Raw genomic sequence first — 21,672 nt, 5'->3', positions numbered from 1 at the left:
ACATCTATAGGGCTCCCAGTGCCAGGAATTAGCTTATTGGTTAAATCTCCTGTCATCATTCATGTAATTTTCCCTCCCTGTCTCTTGTTTTGCCACTTTTCAAAAATCCAAAGCACTTCAGAACTTCGGCAATTTGGAACTACGGCAAACCAGTTCAGTTGGGCACTTCCAAACTACCGAACTTCCAAGCATCCGAATGTCTGAATTGCATGAAATTCCTACGAACGTACATTTGAAAGGAAACGTTTTGCACTTGTCTTAAAGGTATATGTTATTTGTCAAAGTGGTTAAGTGCCCTTTGGATGTCTCGCAGCCCATCTCTGGTCACTGTTCCTTAGTGGACTTTATTTGACATTTCACATCTCAGAGTAGATGTGTTTCATCTTATGTAAAAATTAACTTTCCAACAAACTGCAGTGGTTTAGTGGAGGTCCAGGGAGATTTTGTTATTATCTCCAAATGGTTTGGTTTGATATTAGTCTTATATGGATGATTAGGTTGGCTTTTGATGCTTTCTGCTATTGATCAACATGGAGAAAACTGACCAAATTATAATATTGTCCACAACAAAATAAATTAAGAATAACAAAAAAACGTTGCTTTAAACACAGTACTAATAATGTTTCTCCACTGAATAAAATCCAAGATAGAATCAATTTATGTAACTAGAGATTTACAGATTTATCCCTCTGATCACCTGATCATTTTCCAGAATGTATAAAATCTCCTGGAGATTTCTTCTGCAATCAGACAGAAGAAATACCCGGACTGCAAGATCATGCATATAAGCAACCTACCATTGAATGAGATATATCCAATGTTCCTAGAATGGCAGACTTACTTTATTTAATATCTAGTTTAGGTTTCTTGTTAGTATCACAATGTGTGCTTTTGGATTCAAGACCTGCATGCTCTCTCGCCTCCAAGCTCTCTCCGTATCAAACAAAGTACGTCCAGGCTGGAGATGTCATCATTGGTGGAGTATTCACAGTAAATGACTATTTGATAGAATTAAACAGATCATGGAGAGCTACATCTGTTGTCATATGTTTGATGTGAGTAGATATTTGAGCATATCCTTATATTCTATAGTGTTTGGTATTTGCCATTTAGATGTATATTTCTGAAAAGGTATATTACTGGATGAGGAGCCATTGCTTATCAAATCATTATACAGAGTATTAAATGTTTCAGTATGCCCTAATCCAGGGGCATGCAAGCTTCAGCACTCCAGATCTAGTGGACTTTATCTCCCATAATCGTAATATTTAGAGAAACCTGAATTATCCTGCAGGAGATAAACCTGAATTATCCTGCAGGAGATATCCCTGCATGCATGGGATATAGGGGTGGGTTCCTGCTCAACATGCATTAAACTGCACTAATATAGTTTGCCTACTTCAGGGGTGCCCAAAAATTTGACCCCCAGATGGTTTAAAACTACAACTTCCATGATGCCTTGTCATTCTATATGCACAAAGACACACAAAGTATCATGGGAGTTGTCGTTCTACAACATCTGGGGATCTACCTTTTGGGCACCCCTAGTCTACTTGTTGTGGAATGGAACAATGCAGACCCAGCATGCATGGACTTCAGGCACCATAACCACTGTAATACAAAGTGGATATGGTGCCTTTAGTGTTTCTTTAAATACTAAAAAGAAATGTTTACACCTAACCCAAAAAATAGTCCTAATATAATCACACACAAATGTAATAGGGTATACCCATAATTTAGACAAATATTGCAATTGCAAATATAAATGTCAGGCTGGAATTATCATTATAACTTAAATTTATTCATAACACAAAAAGGAAAAAATATGAAAAATTTGAAACTTTTAAATATACACCCAAATATTTACAGTGAACACGCAGTCAGAGTGAATAACTCAGTAAAACCTTGGTTGCTGCTGTGTTTCACATTCTGAGAGAGTTAATGTATCATGAAATCCAATGTACGATTATAACATCTATTAATGTAACACTTCAACTAGGTGTAACTAGGCACAGTATAATGTTCCGAATTGGTAAAGGTTCGCGTATAGAGGAGCCATGACATTTTAACAAAGCAATGGAATAAATCTGTCTTTCAACTAGGTCAACAAAGTTGTAAATAAACCCTAAGAAGGTTAATGATTCGCCCTAAAATGCTGGTAGCCATAACTGGAGAGTGAGCAGCCATTCTTACAAATGTTTCTCTCTTTTTCTATGATTTTCTTGATGTTATCTATATTTACTTTAATAGCCTGTGTCTGTGTGTGTTTTATTACAAAGATGATTGTAGGTACCGCACTCACTCCCAGCAGCCACCGGTGCTCTGGAACAGGATCAGCAATCCCAACACGTCAAGGCAAAAAATAAATTTCCGGGCACTTAAAGTGTTAAAGCCGCAGGCAGATTTTAATGGAACAAAAAGAGCAGCAACATTTCGACCTTCACAACTTGAAAAAGACCTCTGTGAAGGTCGAAACGTTGCTCTTGTAAAACTTCGTAAACTTTTTTTATTAGCATTCTTCTTTCTTAATAATTTTCTAGCCATGATTCTATGATTTGCGTAATCTGTTTAGATATTCATTGCACGGGAGGCTCTCCATGTGCATTATATTTTGACCTTTATTAGCATCTAGCAGTTTAATGTTGTTTATTTTAGCATGCAGAAAGAGATATCTGAGTCTCTCATCAGTGGCCGCAGAATCTACAGTCATGTTTGTAGCAAATCCAGTTTTGAATTTTATGTCCCTCTCACGATAAGCTGGAACTCTTTCCCTAACATTATCAGCAAGCTGGGTTATATTTGCTTCTGCCAAATCCCAACTGAGATGCAAAGGTCCAGGTCATGGACAATGGTTTTACACCTTGTCTCCAGAACATTGTTTGAAATCACTGATTATGAAATACTTCTGTCTGTTATAAAACATCTTAGAACATCTGTTCCATGCCAATCCTCATATTAACTCAAAAAGAACCTTGGCAAGACAGCCGTCCCAAGATGAACCCAATACATATCATATAAAATGGAAGCAAGTAACCAAAATGGTTTCTCATTTTCTACACTATTTTCTACATCACTCCCGTTGCAGCGAGTTTAAATGATCAATCACATATTCAATTAGATATTCAATATGTGTCAGCCCTTTAATGTCTGCCGATGAAGTGTTAGAGTTAGTGATATTGATGCATTCCCAATTTTACCTGGAGCAGATTAGTGAAATGCATTTTATATTAAAAACTCATATTTCGGTGATTGCAGTCCCGAAGGAGTTAGTAAAACTTTATGGGATCTGTGCAAACTTTCCACACCTCAAAAGACTTGAAAATAACTTTAAAAAAGAGCTTTCCTAAGAAAAAATACTCCCTAAACATTTTTCTAACATTTAAGGTATGAGCAAAATACACCAGAAATACCTCACCTAACTCCTTGGTAATTGGCAAATTGATGACATACAATACAGGCAATGAGCTAGACACTATGGGATTAATGATATTGTAACAGTTACTGACTTCTGATCCATTACTACCAAAACAAATGGTTTGTGAAATTTGGATTCTAATTACTTTAATAACCATTGACACTTGCTGCAAATTAGAAAACAATCTATAACAGGGTCTACTTGCTATTTAGTAGTTTTAGCACAGGTGCGGTGTCACACCTTTTCACTGCTGTCCAAATATATATGAGCTTGATTTTGTTAATATCGAAGCAGAACATATTCACTACCAATCAGGTTAGCAGAGACCCTGGTTGCACTCAGGAATCCACAGTTCGGCCAAAATGCTCAAAAATGGTTTGACCAGAAGTTGCCCAAGCACCCTTACCATTCCAAAGTTTTGTAATGCTTAGTTTAAATTATTTTTTAATAAAGTAATACAGGTGTAAAATTGAATGGTTTTATACCTACCAAGAACTTAGCACTTTACCAGAGAGTATTTTATTAGATATAGATCAATAATACCAATATTTGTTATTTATTATTATTACATTTTATTTGGGAGTCAAATTTACTTGAAACATATCAATAATAATTATTGCATACACATAATAACTAAAGATATCACACTCCGACATTGCCATTTACCGCTTCTCGTGACCCAGAAATATTAAATCGCGTTTTGGAAGTGCAAATATGTGAAAATTAAGGACAATCAATAGAATCTAAATAAACCACATAGAAGTTCCAAAGTGTCTCTGAAATAAATGTCCTTCTCTGATTTGAGCACAGCTCTGTGGACAGTGAGAGCTGGTCCTATCACAAGGTCTAGCTAGGGAGATGATGTAAGGTTATAATGGCGATATTATACTCCCTTTTATGGGAAAATGCATAGTCAGACCAAACAGGTGTTCTCTTCTCAGTGTTGTGTTTATTAATTCATTTCAATCAGGCAATCGGTGACAGTCAATGAATGAGATTATGCTAACATGGTTAACAATGGGTTACATAGAATATTCAAGCCAATATTCTACCCTATATAAAGCCTTGTTTTAATTTATACCCTGTAAACAATATCACATATTTAATATTACATAGGTATCACAAGAGTGCTATGATCACATTTTAGACAAGCACCTAGCTATGACTTCAGTGTCATGAGTTAATCTTGCTTTTGCTAGATCCCATCTGAGATGCAAGGGTCCAGGTCGTGAACAAGGGTTCATATTAACACATAAAGAACCTTGGCACGAAACAGCCATCACAAGATGAACCAAATACATATTATATAAAATGGGAGCAAGTAACCATAATGGTTTCTAAATTTCTACATCATTTTCTATATCACTCCCCATTAATGTTCCCCCAGTTAGTTTAAATGATCAATTTTAAGCCCCACTAGCTTTGTAAATATTTCAAAAAGAAGAGTTGTTAATTTAAAAACTGAACGAGCACCAACACCAAAGTGGTTGCAGGGAACATTCAGAGGGATTCTGCATATTATTTGTCTATTTATGTGTTTGTATGTGTATATTACTAAAGGTCCATATGGAAATTCCAGAGAATTCTTCAGTTATTTATTTATTGTCATCCAAATATCAGCACACTGGGGCAGAAGACGCAGTAGCACAGATAGATGGGTCCTCCTATTAGGCTTTTATTGTGGGAGTGAGAAAAGTAGAAGGAGAACATTGTGGTCCCTTTTCTGTCCATAAAAATATTCCAGGGACTCATATTCATTAATTTTATGTGTGATTTCTACATTAACTTTCTTGACTAAAATCCATTTTGTTATTAGAAAGTTGTGCTGCTACAGTCAACATGTATGTTTAATAAAAAACTGTATAAAACATAAACTACATAAACAGAAGGAGGTAATAGCATGTATAGTTTTAGCAAAGAAAAAAAAAAGACTAACTGCCATTATCATAGCATGTTCTAAATTATATTATTAAATAGTTCTAATTTAAACTATTATTTTCACCTAGCCCTCTTCCTAAGTATTACCGGCACCTATTAGCATTTATTTTTGCTATTGATGAGATAAACAATCACCCGAATATTTTACCCAATGTGACTCTGGGATACCATGTACTTGAATCCTGTGGAAATGTGAACAAAGCTATTGAGAACGTAATAAACATATTATCAGGAATCACATCTAATATCCCTAATTATTCCTGTAGGAGATATGGCAAACTGGTTGGTGTTATAGGAGATCTGTCCTCAGAGACGTCTCTTCATATTGCCAACATACTGAGTCTATATGGATACCCACAGGTAAGATATATTACTAAGAATACAGGATTGTCTTTTGCTTGCCTAGGTTTGATAACTGCCTAATAATTTGATAACCCTGCTTAATACTTTATGCAATGTCCCAAGACAGAATGGCAGAGAGATATACAATCACTGGTTAGTTATGCTTGTTAGTTTCCATGCCCTTTCATATAGCCCATTATGGCTCCTTTCATTTATGATATTGTGAAGAATCAGTACTATTCCCTTTTTTACTTTTTACTTTTTGCACGGTTGTTCAAATATGCTTTGTTTGGTTCCCAAATGAGGACCACCCCAACACCTCATTAGAATGTGTAACATCAGGTATTAAATACGAAACCACAACGGAAACAATTAATGAATGCTCCCCTGGGTGGCTGCCTGTGACAGAACCCACTGCCTGTAAAATACTTTTATTGTTTCTCACGAATAGACTTATCGCAGATAGCTGTGCCATGGAGCCCATTCGAATAACGAAAGACTATGTGAAATACTTTGGCTCCATGGTGATTGAACTGTGTGTATAGGATCTGAGCACCATTCGGTAATAATGTGCGCTCAGATCCAAGCTATCTGTGGTTGTGTTGAATGTATCTATTGTGTTCTGTAGTTCTTGTATTACCGTATATACTCGAGTATAAGCCGACCCGAATATAAGCCAAGGCCCCTAATTTTACTCCAAAAAACTGGGAAAACGTATTGACTCGAGTATAAGACTAGGGTGAGAAATGCAGTAGCTACTGGTAAATCTCTAAATAAAATTAGATCCTAAAAAAATTATATTAATTGAATATTTATTTACGGTGTGTGTGTATGAGTGCAGTGTGTTTGTATGAGTGCAGTGTTTGTGTATGAGAATGCAGTGTGTGTATGAGTGCAGTGTGTGTATGAGTGCAGTGTGTGTATGAATGCAGTGTGTGTGTATGAGTGCAGTGTGTGTATGAGTGCAGTGTGTGTGTGTGTGTGTGTGTGTGTAAGAGTGCAGTGTGTGTGTATGAGTGCAGTGTGTATGAATACAGTGTGTGTGTATGAGTGCAGTGTGTGTATGAGTGCAGTGTGTGTATGAGTGCAGTGTTTGTGTGTGTGTATGAGTGCAGTGTGTGTGTGTATGAGTGCAGTGTGTGTATGAGTACAGTGTGTGTGTATGAGTGCAGTGTGTGTGTATGAGTGCAGTGTGTGTATGAGTGCAGTGTGTGTGTAAGAGTGCAGTGCGTGTGTATGAGTGCAGTGTGTGTGAGTGCAGTGTGTGTGAGTGCAGTTTGTGTATGAGTGCAGTGTGTGTATGAGTGCAGTGTGTGTGTAAGAGTGCAGTGTGTGTGTATGAGTGCAGTGTGTGTGAGTGCAGTGTGTGTATGAGTGCAGTGTGTGTGTATGAGTGCAGTGTGTATGAATGCAGTGTGTATGAATGCAGTGTGTGTGTATGAGTGCAGTGTGTGTATGAGTGCAGTGTGTGTGTATGAGTGCAGTGTGTGTGTGATGCAGTGTGTATGAATGCAGTGTGTGTGTATGAGTGCAGTGTGTGTGTGTGTGTGATGCAGTGTGTGTATGAATGCAGTGTGTGTGTATGAGTGCAGTGTTTATGAATGCAGTGTTTGAGTGTGTGATGCAGAGCCTTGGTGGGGGTGGGCATTTTTATTATTTTTGTATTATTTTATTTTAATAGTTTTTTGTTATATTAATTTTTTTATTATTATTATTATTGTATTATTTATTTTTATTATTATTATTATTATTATTAATAATATTTTTATTATTTTTTTCGTCCCCCCTCCCTGCTTAATACATGGCAGGGAGGGGGGCTCTCACTCCCTGGTGGTCCAGTGGCATTGGCAGTTCAGTGGAGGGGGGCTGCCAGGAAGCACTTACCTCTCCTGCAGCTCCTGTCAGCTCCCTTATCCTCCGCGCCGGTCCGTGCAGCTCCCTCTGTCAGCTCACAGTGTAAGTCTTGCGAGAGCCACACTATGACCCCGCGGCTCTCGCGAGACTTACACTGGGAGCTGACAGAGGTGCTGAAAGGACCGCCGCGGAGGAGAAGGGAGCTGACAGGAGCTGCAGGAGAGGTAAGCGCTCGCTGCCAGCCCTCAGTCTGTATTATGGCAATGTAAGTTGCCATAATACAGACACTGACTCGAGTATAAGCCGAGTTGGGGTTTTTCAGCACAAAAAATGTGCTGAAAAACTCGGCTTATACTCGAGTATATACGGTATGTATTTTTATGTATTTTCATTACTCTGTATAAAATGGAGTTTGGCCTCTGCCCTCGGAGATAATTTAGTTACTTCCCAATTATCTTCAGGACAGAGAGGAGGGTCCTATACTGTAAAAAAGGAGTGTTTATGTCTTCAACGCTGTGATTGGCTAATATACAAAATGTGTCCCAGTTTTCCACCAGGCCTCCTAGGGGAGTGTCCACCTGTTGGAAAACCTGCATAAATACCGGGCAGGTAGCCCATATTAAACCAGATTCCTGCTGACCCTCAATACGGAGCTTTGTCTCGTACTTGGGGGGATTTATTCGTATGGTGATTCTCGTTCGGATGTTTGGAGGGTGTATGAGGGTGTATGTATATTCGTGAGTTATTCTTTTGCCTGTCCCAGGAGAGAAGAACATCATATGGTTCCAGTCCAGTGAGTTCGCGTGATCGTGAACTGCTGCACTCTTCAAAAGGTGAATCGCTTGACCGGAATAACCCTCACTATACCGGATTATACCGTAACACATATACGAATGGCGTTCAGGAGATATGAACTACCAAATATGGGGAGCATTCGCTACTTGAAAGCATTTGGATATATTGTATGTTTTTCGTACAGAAACCACAGAACTGAGACCGGCCATTGCCACCATTTCCCTGGAAGTATTTTGGGCTTCTACCTCATGGCCGTCCGGTCAAAATTTAAACAGGTGGCGATTCCATACGAACCAATCTGAGCACTTTTTGGATATGTTGGGTGCTCAGATCAGGGCTATTTGGGGGATGTGATTCTTGAGGGGTTCCCGTGTTTTTTGGGGGTACTTTTGGGGTCTTGTAAGATTTTTTATGTTTTCCTGTACCTGGAGATAATTGAGTTATATGTTTCCTGACTCAATACTCTCTCAGGCACAGAGAGGAGCTTGCTGTATTTTTGTATGGAGACCCCCTGATGGGGATCTGTGTATAAATTGAGAATACTGGCCTGAAATAAACAAATCTACTCCCAACATTCATTATTGACTAATGTATGGGGGACAGCACTCTCTCTTTGGTGGAGCTATTAAACACTGGGATCTACTGGTGGTCCACCACAGATATACATTAATAAAAAAATAAATGCCTATACTGCACTTAAATTAAAGATTTCCACAGGTTGCTGGAGTTGTCCTCTTGCTGTGAGTTTTTTTTTAGGTGAAATATATGAATCAAAAATCTCTTTGAGCATCTATTAGTTGAGTGCGGTATCAGTCTTTATTTTTTGTAATAATTTGAGATTCATTATAGGTGGCGAACCTTGATACCCATACCGAAATACAGTTTGAGTGCCAACACGTATTTTTGTTTAGATATACAATAATAACAGAAGTCTGAATCTGATTGTGGTGGGACCGGTGCCTTTCTGTGAATTGCCCTCTCCTATGTGTGGATGTGCTTTCTTGGAATGTGTGTTTCCCCTTTGATATTTTCCCCCTTTCAGTAATTTTGACCTTAAATCAGGCAAACTACTTTTTAACCACATGGGGGCGCTACGGTGCACGGGGCTCCATGTACCAGACCACCCCGATACCCCATTTAGAATGTTTAGTTGGAATTTTCACACCCCGCTAACGAGGTGTGAAAACCGCAGACCACAAGGGAAACAAGCAGTACGTGCTTTCCCTGGGTGACCACCGGTTTGTATCTCCGAACACCAACCAGGGGAACATTCGCATCCCGAACTGGCCTGCGAGCACTGACTTTTATTCCTGTGTGTTGGGGATCGTCCTACCTGCTCCCAATGGAGCTATAACCACTCTTTACACCTCAAACTGGGAGCTACTAGGCTAGGCTCGTGGCTGCCCAGGAAAGTACTTTCTCAGGTGGATACCAGCATGGGGATATCCACAAGCCCAAAGTTTACCCCCCTGTATGTAATGTGTTGGCATGTGTGTCCCTGTGTGCTAGTGGTATCTCCAGAGCGGGAGATGGTTATCTGCAACCCATCCCCCTCCTGCCTGGGATTGTGTTGTGTTGTGTTGTGTTGGATGGAAACCCCCTGTGGATGGTCTGTGCATAAAAAGCTGTGTGCCCAAATAAAGATAGTCAAATGTTGTACCGCTGGAACTGTGTGTTGTCCGGTTACTGGGGGGGGGGGGGGTCTCTTAAAACACTAAAAGCGGTTGTAACCATTCATAGTTTATAGTGTTTAGGGGACAGAGATCCCATAACAAAATTAGTTTAGTGACGGTTTTAGTTTTTTTTTCTAGTTGATAACGTTTTACTATCACTAAAATAATTCAGTGTCCGAAGACCCAAAGGGCATTGCATAAATATTGTAAGATGAATGAGACCATGACAAAAATAAAAATAAAATACATGTGAATTGAGTGAATATGTAGAAAGAAAAATAACAAGTAGGCAATCTTACCAACATAAATGATGTGAAGAATGGCAGCAAAATATGTGGATGTTGGAATGAATGGGTGTATGGAGGAATGAATGGGTGTATGGAGGAATGAATGGGTGTATGGAGGAATGAATGGGTGTATGGAGGAATGAATGGGTATATGGAGGAATGAATGGGTGTATGGAGGAATAAATGGGTATATTGAGGAATGAATGGGTGTATGGAGGAATGAATGGGTGTATGGAGGAATGAATGGGTGTATGGAGGAATGAATGTGTATATGGAGGAATGAATGGGTATATGGAGGAATGAATGGGTGTATGGAGGAATGAATGGGTATATGGAGGAATGAATGGGTGTATGGAGGAATGAATGGGTGTATGGAGGAATGAATGGGTATATGGAGGAATGAATGGGTGTATGGAGGAATAAATGGGTATATGGAGGAATGAATGGGTGTATGGAGGAATGAATGGGTGTATGGAGGAATGAATGGGTGTATGGAGGAATGAATGTGTATATGGAGGAATGAATGGGTATATGGAGGAATGAATGGGTGTATGGAGGAATGAATGGGTATATGGAGGAATGAATGGGTGTATGGAGGAATGAATGGGTATATGGAGGAATGAATGGGTGTATGGAGGAATGAATGGGTGTATGGAGGAATGCATGGGTATATGGAGGAATGAATGGGTGTATGGAGGAATGAATGGGTGTATGGAGGAATGAATGGGTGTATGGAGGAATGAATGGGTGTATGGAGGAATGCATGGGTGTATGGAGGAATGAATGGGTGTATGGAGGAATAAATGGGTGTATGGAGGAATGAATGGGTGTATGGAGGAATGCATGGGTATATGGAGGAATGAATAGGTATACGGAGGAATGAATGGGTATATGGAGGAATGAATGGGTGTATGGAGGAATGAATGGGTGTATGGAGGAATGAATGGGTATATGGAGGAATGAATGGGTATATGGAGGAATGAATGGGTATATGGAGGAATGAATGGGTATATGGAGGAATGAATGGGTGTATGGAGGAATGAATGGGTGTATGGAGGAATGAATGGGTGTATGGAGGAATGAATGGGTGTATGGATAACCAACATTTTCCAGCTATCCCTTTACTGCTGATATACACTTTCCTTTCTCCCAAAATGGTTACGGTTGCTCTTGACTTGTTCCCTGACGTAATGTATTGTATAGCTGTAGTCAGATTGTTTAGTTAGCACTATCTCTTGTTCACTCCAAAAAAAGTTAAAAGGACAAGTGTAAAGGTGTCTTGTTTACCCTTTGATTGACAGGCAACATAAGGCTATCTCCTAAATTGAACCATAATCATTATTTTACTGAGTGAACCTTTCAAAATAAATGATATGAGTCTGCAATATATGCTACCATACAGCTAGAATGTATCTGTATGCATTAAATAATAACAATACATATTCCACAAGGCTTAGTGCTCAAACATAACTCTAATCCAAAACAGTTAACTGTTTGTGGCTTTCAGAGTCTCCCTTTACATCTATCCATGGCAGAAAGGAATCTAGCCCTGCTACAGGCAGATATAAGTGGATTTATTTATTGGAGACTCTGTTTCCCAAAGCTGTTAATGAGGAAATGGATAGTAATGTGTTATAACGTTGTAGCTTTAAAATGAGCAGTGCAGTAGCATTGTTAACAAGTGATATATTTTTTACATCTTTATATGTTCTGTATGTACAGGTTTGGTCCATATTAACACTCCTTCTGTTGCTATTAAATAATTAACCGCACTATACATGTTTCACACCCTTTTAGGCTGAATAATTACTTGCACCTATGCAGAATAATGTTAGTTATACATGGTATGTTGTTACTATTTGTTCAATGTATTGTGAGTTCAAGTTTTATTGTTAAACCTTTGATTTTTATCAGCAGCATGTACTTCTCTTTGTGAGGTTGTCTGTATATAGCATATATCACTGGCCACTTTACTTGAATTGCCCTCCATCCTGAATTTCTAGTCACACAGACTTTTCGCGATCCAATGAACTTTTCTCCACATCATTGATTTTTTTCAAAAACTTTTTACCAGTTGCCTGTGTTCTCCGCTCTCAGTAGTGTGGCACCACCTTTGCTATAGATTTTAGCGCCTTTTCCTGATGATCAGCCATATTATTTTTCTTTTTTTTCTTTGATATTTGCTTTTGGCTCCACGTTGTGTTTTTTCTCCATTTGAAGAACAGGGGCCAGTCTAACGATGTTGTTTTCAGTGTGTTCCTCTATTTCATGATTGTATTATCATTTCTATATTATTAGATAAATGTAATTATTGTATTTACCATATATCTTGTATTTTGCACACTCTGACCTATATATATTTGTAATTTCCAGGAACTACAAAGAATGTAATTCATCGATTCAGCCATTTATTCCTCCATGCATCCATTCATTCCAACAACCATACTTTTAACCCCTTTTAACCCCTTCAGCAGCATGGGATGGGAGGTGGGAGGGAGGGGGCAGGGGTCAAGTCCTGGGGAAAAAAGTGTGGGAACTCACCTAAGACCTAACCCCCTCCCCCCATTCCCCTGCTCGTATGCATATATATTTCCCAGAATATACTGTGCAAGATTTAGGCTACGATTACACACTTACTTCTAACTATATGAATTCATACCAGCAATGGGTGCTGTGATAGTCTGACACTCATCCACCCATTGCTGCTCAGGCTAATGCTGAGCCCAAGCAGCACAGAGTGGAAGGGCTGTTGTGGACGATTATTCATAACTTTGTTTAGTTGCAGTTGCATTATAATCTGTTATAAACACCTTTGTTCAAATTTTCAAAAATAGAAATTCTATGTGATGATAAATATCAGCTGTGATACGCGTTTCTATCATGTATATGATACACGTATAGGTGACCTTTGGAAATATATTGGTATTTTGCGGCCTCAAATCTCCACTGATTGTTAACAACGGTTTACGGAGCATACTTACGGACAACACTGGAGGTGAGCCTTAAATTGATAGCCTCTGGACACTCAAGCTGTTGTGGACACCCAAATATAATCTTTGAAAATATGTGAATTAAATAAAATGAGGGCATGAAAAAGATGCCTTTTATTCATGGCTAATTAGATCTAATGTACAGCTGACCAGTAAAAATATGAAATAAGGTAACATTTATGGCATATCACTGATGGTGTTGTACCATATACAATTACCACTCAGGGTTCTCAGCTGAATCACGTGAACCCTAGTCCACAAGAGCTTATGTGCCAAAGACCCTCCTGGCTTACAAGCATGGGTAACATACGAGGTGGCTTGTCTATTCAATTGTAAATTGTCAGGAATTCAAATTTAAGGCCAAATCTGCGAAACTGAAAACACAGCTGAATTGGATGTTTTTTCCCCCTCTAACACAGCTAGTGTAAATAATATTTTAAAGGAACACTGTAACATTAGTAACACTAGCATGCATTTCTAACACTGTAGTGTCCTAGAACCTATTTAGGCTTCTCCTCTAATTAAATGCTTCTCCACGATTAATGTCAATAGTCACAGAACTCCGTTTTGCACATGGAAGCACCTGCTAGAGGCTGTCATGAAGATAGCTAGTAGCAGTGAGTTCCCACTTGATATGAACATTTTGTTGCACATCCAAACAAGCAGACACAAAAGGACTGGGTCACTGCACCAAACCACTTCATTGAGATAAAGTGGTCTTGGTGCTCATAGTGCCATTGTACATGTGCTTTGAAGTTTATTCACTAACAATATATTGTTTAACTATTTAGATCCATAACCCCCCTTGCATCCCATGGGAAAGGTGTTTTATTATTGCATCTGGCTTCACCTCCACGGCTGAGATGGCCAAATTTGATGATCTCAGCCAATCCAATGCTTTTTTTTTTTACCCCCCCCACCTATAGGTAAGCAGAGGAAGGCTATTGTGCATGAGCAGCAAAATGCTGTGCTGTGTCAATAAGCATTTCCTTATAGAGATGTATTGAATCTTTGCAGAGCATGGAGATGCTGAATGCTAGTCTGAGTGACTTGCCATTTATATTTAGATTCGCTATGATTAATTGTTTGAAATCAGAAAAATTGAAACATTAGTATTAAGTCCTGTAATTTACAGTCACTGACAGACATTAGCTATGACAGTCATTTTGTTAAGATATACAGGAGATCCCACTAACCCGGTTGCATTGGGTATTACGCCCATATCACACCGACTGTGAATTATTAATGCAATTCATAATATAATTAACTAATAACTCTAATTGCAAACAAATTGCATAAAAGAGGCATGGTGTAGCAGTAATAGCTAACCTCAGCACTGCAAATGCTTCAGTCAGACATCTGACTGCTATTTTGGGGTCAATAAGGATTTTTTTCCTAGTTTGTGGCAAAATTGGAAGCGCTTCAGACTGGGTTGTTTGCCTTCTCTTGGAACAACAGCAAAAACATATGTGAGGAAGGCTGAACTTGATGGGCGCAAGTCTCTTTTCAGCTATGTAACTAGGTGAGTATGAAGAAATAAATAGAACTGCTCACCTTAATTAGAGCCTCTAAACTCTGAGTATAACAGCATGTGTGTCAATAAGGGGACACAAACCCTTCTTGTAAATAGCTGGAACACTGGATACTGAAGTCCACAGGAGAATGTATGATAAAATACAATTTATTGTAGTAAAAAAACTTTCAATATGAACACAACAGTTGTAAAACAGTACTTTAAAGCTTCAGTGCTGTGGGTAGTCCTGAGACGCGTTTAGCCCTGTCGGCTTTTTCAATCGGTATGGATGTCCAGGTTCCCGCTTTCCTTTTAAATGGTAAGTAAAGACCTCGTTGGTTAATTGGTGGGTGTCGTCCTCTATGTTGATCGCAGCTGTCAGATTCGTCAATTCCGGTTTCATCACACGGAAGTGACGTATCGCTTTTTTTACCCTTGTAAGGGCGAGTCCGCAGTCGCCATTTTGCTTAATGGCACATAAGTCTATATACACATATAACAACTCCTGTAGGAGGCAACAGCAGGGGAGTATGGGTAGATAATGAAAAGAAAAGGTTACATATCGATAATATATTATTTACAGAGGTATTCCAATATCTTCCAGTTTATACAATAAAGTGACTGCCGTTAGTCATACAACATTTAACCCATTAGGTGAAGTGGAAAGCGCCTAAATTAATATTGTGAGTAAAAAGGGGAATGAGTAGTGGTGTATTAAAGGTATATTAAGCCTTGTTATAGCTAGCAGATTAAACCAAACGATAAGCATAAATAGAAATGTTTATTGCTTATAGTATTATAAAGGGAGGCATATTATAATGAAATTGCAGGGAATAATAAAAATAATAAAGTACTATAAAAAAGTGGCAGAGTTCAAAATCACTACTTAATCAGTGAGGTACCTCATTTCCATCTGGCCTACACGTTGTATTAACCCCTTAAGGACCGGCATCTTTTTACACTTTTGTGGTGTTTGTGTTTAGCTGTAATTTTCCGCTCTCTCATTTACTGTTCCCATACAAATTATATATTGGTTTTTTTTCAGGACAAAAGGGGCTTTCTTTACATACCATTATTTATATAATCTCATGTAATTGAATTTTTAAAAAAATGAAAAAATATGATGAAAAATTGAAAAAAATACATGGTTTTTGACTTTTATGTGAAAAATCTTTTACTCATCTACAAAAGCGAATGAAAAAAACTGCTAAATAGATTCAAAATTTTGTCCTGAGTTTAAAAATACCCAGTGTTTACATGCTTTTTGCTATTTTTTTGCATGTTATAGGGCTATAAGTACAAGTAGGATATTGCGGTTTCAAAACATACATTTTTAAAATGTATCAATAGTGACATTGTAACACTATTATCTGTCATAAACCACATGTACATATTTTTTTTAAAGTAGACAACCGAGGGTATTCAATATGGGGTATGTCCAGACTTTTTTAGTAGCAAGTTAGTCGCAAACACTGGCCAAAGTTAGCGTTCATATTTGTTTGTGTGTGAAAAAAGTAAAAAACTAAATTGAACGCTAATTTTGGCCAGTGTTTGTGACTAAATGGTTACTAAAAAAGACTGGACATACCCCATTTGCAATACCTTGGGTTGTCTTCTTTTGCAAATGGTATGCCATCATGGGGGTAATTATCATTCCTGGGCTACCATACGCTCTCAAAGGCAACGTAACCAACCTGGCCATTTTCAATGTAAAAATATTTGACCCATATATTTGACCCTGTAACTTTCAAAAACGCTATAAAACCTGTACATGGGCGGTACTGTTATACTCAGGAGACTTTGCTGAACACAAATATTAGTGTTTCAAAACTGGAAAATGTATCACAACAATTATATCATCAGTAAAAGTGCTGTTTGTGTGTGAAAAATGCAAAAAAAGTCACTTTCACTGACAATATCATCGCTGTGATATGTTTTACTGTTTTGAATCACTAATATTTGTGTTCAGCGAAGTCTCCCGAGTAAAACAGTACCCCCATGTACAGGTTTTAGGGTGTCGTAGAACGTTACAGGGTAAAATACAGTGAAAGCAAATTACATTCTCTGGACTTTCGGCCTGGGTTGGCAGGTAGGTCCCTTAAATTGCAATCAATAAAATAACTTAATTATGTAAAAATATTACATAAATACGCACATAGAATTTAAATATATATGCATATTTATATATTTGAAGTCTACGTGTATATTTATATAATTATTTATGTAATTTTGTATATGGACATATGAATAGTTCTTATTCTTTTTATTTATTTATATATACATAGATATATATACAATTTCATTCTAAGTGTATTTTGATATAAATATATATATATATATATTAATATCAAAATACAGTTAGAATAAAATTTCGTATAGATATATAATTTTTTAAAAAAAAAATATTATTATTTTTACATGTTTAATTTAATTTAAATTACTTATTATTTGTATTTTATAATAATATATAAATACAATATATATATAGTTATTATATATATTATATATATACGTGTGTAATTTAATTATAAGTGTATTTTTATATTAATATATGTACATATTAATATAAAAATACACTTAGCATGACATTATATATATGATATATAGACATATATTATATAGGTATAATATATGTCTATATATCATATATATACACATATATAATAATATTTTTTTTATTAACTATAACTTTAATTTTTTTTTTATTTTACAGTTGCAGGGAGACTGCCTGTCAGCACGACAGTCCCCCTGCAGGCAGACACATGGACACCTATTGTGACCATGTGGTCGCCCTGTTGGGCGATCACATGGCCACAGGGGTCCTAATTCACCATGGGGAGACTGTCTGGGCTGCAGGCAGTCTCCCCACACCGGGAGCACCGCCGATCGCCGCCGGGGGAACGACGGCGATCGGGTAAGTACATTTTAAATTTAGGACGGTTCAGGACCGTCGTCGGTCGGCAATGAAAAAATGCCGATGACGGTCCTGAACCGTCCCGCGTCCTTAAGGGGTTAAATCCTCACCCCTCCAGTTCGGTATTATTTTTTGTATACCCATAAATTGGATATTGTTTGGATTTTTTATTATGCACTTTCAGGAAATGTGATGAGAGGCTGTGCTTCTCAAATCCATTTTTGATATTCCTGATGTGTTCCTGTATACGCACATTTAGGGGGTGGATAGTACGTCCAACATAAAAAAGGCCACATGGGCACATAATAACATATATCACTTTTTTAGAGTGGCATGTAATTAATTCTATGATTTTAAAGATCTGTTCTGGGTTTCTTGGATGTTTAAAGGTTTCGACGTGTCTTTTTTTACTTAATTTGTTTTTACAAGTTCCACAACCAAAAAAACTTTTCTTTCATTGAGGAAATGCTAATTTTATTTTCCTTTTATATGATTATGTACCAAAGTCCTATTCAAACTAGAAACTCCTCTGTATACAACAGTGGGTTTTTCAGGGAGTATGGAGATTAATATATTGTTGTTTCTTAGGATAGGCCAGTATTTATTTAGCATTCTTTTGACCTGCCTGTTTTAGCAGTTAAAATCACATATGAACACTCGTTTCTATTCCCAATATCATTTTTCTCTTTATATTTTATCAAAGAGTATCTGTCTTCTAACTTAACCTGTTCACATGCCTCACTTAATAATTCATCTTTATACCCCTTTTCTTTACAATTCTGTATAATTATTTTGCTTGATCTTGGAACATTTGCTCGTCTGTACAGTTACGTTTAATCCTAAGCAGCTGTGCTCTAGGGGCATTAAGGAGCCAAGGCGAAAAATGGCATCTATTCTCTTGTCTGTAACTGTTAACATCTACTATTTTGAAGAACGTGTTGGTCTTTAACCCCTTATGACCGGAGGGCGTATTATTACGTCCTTTTAAAAGAGTCTTTAAACGCCGCAGGGCGTAATAGTACGCCCTCCGATTTTTAGTAACTTACCCGGTCGCCGGCGGTCCCACGCCGGCGATCGCGGTTGGGGGGACTCCCAGGGAGCCCCCCCGCGGCACATCTTCCTCCTCCGGTCCCTCCCGGTCATGTGGGAGTGAGGTCCTTGCGAGGACCTCACAATCACATGGCCGGGATAGCTGGCTTCTGTATTGCCAGCAGGGGGACCAACTGTAATGACAGTTAGTCCCCCTGCTGGCTGGAAATAAAACAGTTAAACAAGTGTAAAAAAAAATATATATATACTTAGATCATATATATATATTATATATATATGATCTAAGTATATATATACACATATACACACACACACATACACCGTCTAGGTGTATTTTAATATTAATATGTATATAATTATATATATATATTAATATCAAATTACACATAGACTGATACTGATTAAATATATATATATATATAATTATTGTTATATATATATATTTATAAATAATATAAAATAATATATAAATAATATAAAAAAATAAATATGTAAATACGTAAAAAAATAAAATAAAAAAATAATTAAAAATAAAATATTAAAAAATATATGTGTTTTATTTCGTTCTAACTGTATTGTGATATTAATATATATAAATTTATATCAAAATACACGTAGAACGAAATAATATATATATATATCTATATACATAAATATATACGTATATATCACTATATATATATATACCTATATATAAATAAAAATATTTTAAAAAAATATATATATATACGTATATATACACATATGTATATATATACATATATTAATTCTACACATATATTTATGTAATAATTTTACATAATTAGGTATCCTAATTAATTACAATTAGCGGGACCTGCCTGACCACCCATGCCGAAAGTATAGGGAATTTAATTTGCTAGCACTATATTTAACCCTATAACTTTCCAAGACACCATAAAACCTGTACATGGGGGGTACTGTTTTACTCGGGAGACTTCGCTGAACACAAATATTAGTGTTTCAAACAGTAAAATGTATTACAACCATGATATCGCCAGTAAAAGTGAAGTTTTTTGCATTTTTCACGCACAAACAGCACTTACACGGACGATATTATTGCTGCAATACTTTTTACTGTTTTGAAACACAAATATTTGTGTTCAGGGAAGTCTCCCGAGTACAACAGTGTTTTCAAAAATTACAGCGTCAAATATAAGGCTTGTGTTTCATTTTTTTCACATTAAAATTCGCCAGATTGCTTACGTTGCCTTTATGACCCTATGGTAGCCCAAAAATGAAAATTACCCCTATGATGGCATACCATTTGCAATAGTAGACAACCAAAGGTATTGCAAATGGGGTATGTCCAGTCTTTTTTAGTAGCCACTTAGTCACAAACACTGGCCAAAATTGGCGTTTTTTGCATTTTTCACACACAAACAAATACTAACGCTAACTTTGGCCAGTGTTTGTGACCAAATGGCTACTAAAAAAGACTGGACATCCCTTATTTGCAATACCTTGGGTCATCTACTATTGCAAATGGCATGCCATTATGGGTGTAAATTTATTTCCTGGGCTACTATACAGTCTCAAAGGCAACGTAACCAATCTGGCGAATTTCAATTTCAAATGTAACACGCTAAATTTGACCCTGTAACTTCCCAAAACACCATAAAACCTGTACATAGGGGGTACTGTTTTACACGTAAGACTTTGCTGAATACAAATATGTGTATTTTATTGCAGTAAAAGCAAACAGTATTATGACATTGACAGTTAAAATGTCATGTAGAACGAAAAAAAAAAAAAAAACCTATTTTCTCCCATTTTTTTCATATTAAATTATGTTTCATAGCTAAATATTTGATATTAAATGAAAGCCCTGTTTCCCCTGAATAAAATGATATATAATAAGGGGGGGTGCATTTAATATGAAAGAGGTGAATTACGGTTGGACAGACATATAGCGCAAATGCCAGGTTTTGTTTACGTTTTGTTTCGTTCACAACTTGTACATTTGGCTGCGGTGTTAAGGGGTTAATGTTCCATTCTCTATGTATATGTTCAGGTCTAAAAAGTTAACTTGGGATTTACTAAAATGGGTTGTAAGCTTTATTCCCCAATCATTAGAATTAAGATCGGTTAGAAATGATTTAAGGGATTCTTCATCACCCCTCCAAATGAAGAACAGGTCATTGATATATCTACGATAGGTCACAAGGTTTGCCTCCCAATCTGTTATCTCTATAAATAAACTCTTGTTCCCAATGGGATATGAACAGGTTGGCGTAGCTAGGGGCAAACCTCGTTCCCATCATAATACCGCATACCTGGAGATAATAGTTATCCCCCAAACTAGAAATAGTTATGGCGGAGTATCCAGTCTAGTGAGGAATCTAAACCCAAAAAGTTTTTTTAAAGAAAAGTTTTATTGCACCAGATTACCAGAGGCTGTTCTGACAAAATGTGTCTCTGGGACTATTTAAATTATTGTTGATATTATATATATATATATATATATATATATATATATATATATATATATATATATATATATATATATATATATATATATATATATATATATATATATATATATATATATATATATATATATATATAAACATCCATTTGTTTAAAAATACATAGGGATTAAAGAGAGAGCACAGGTAACTTGTTTTTCTTTGGTTTTTCTATGTATTGGGGCTGATGTGTACTGTAGTCATTGCAGCCGCCCAGTGATGGGAGTGAGCGCAGGACTTATCTTTCTGCATTTGTATCCATTTTTTGTATCACTCAGCCTTGTTACAATGCAGCCGCCCATCCCATGTGTTCCCTATTAAGGGTTAATTATATATAGGGGTGTATATAAAAAAATACCCCTTTCTGTCTCAGTAGAGATTTTTGCCAGAGGCTCAAGGAAGCAAGGTGAATGGT

General features: G+C 37.0%; 1 protein-coding gene across 1 annotated transcript in view; it reads left to right on the top strand.

Annotated features, from left to right (window-relative positions):
- LOC134615258 (vomeronasal type-2 receptor 26-like) overlaps positions 1-21,672 on the top strand; it is a 53,712-nt gene that overhangs the window by 9,920 nt on the left and 22,120 nt on the right. Inside the window, exon 2 of the mRNA XM_063459746.1 lies at positions 5,620-5,713. Coding sequence (XP_063315816.1) covers positions 5,620-5,713 — 94 coding nt within the window. The remainder of the gene's footprint in view (positions 1-5,619; positions 5,714-21,672) is intronic.

The sequence above is a fragment of the Pelobates fuscus genome, chromosome 6, assembly GCF_036172605.1.
Source record: "Pelobates fuscus isolate aPelFus1 chromosome 6, aPelFus1.pri, whole genome shotgun sequence".
Lineage (NCBI taxonomy): Eukaryota > Metazoa > Chordata > Amphibia > Anura > Pelobatidae > Pelobates > Pelobates fuscus.
This window is presented reverse-complemented; position numbering and strand designations above follow the sequence as displayed.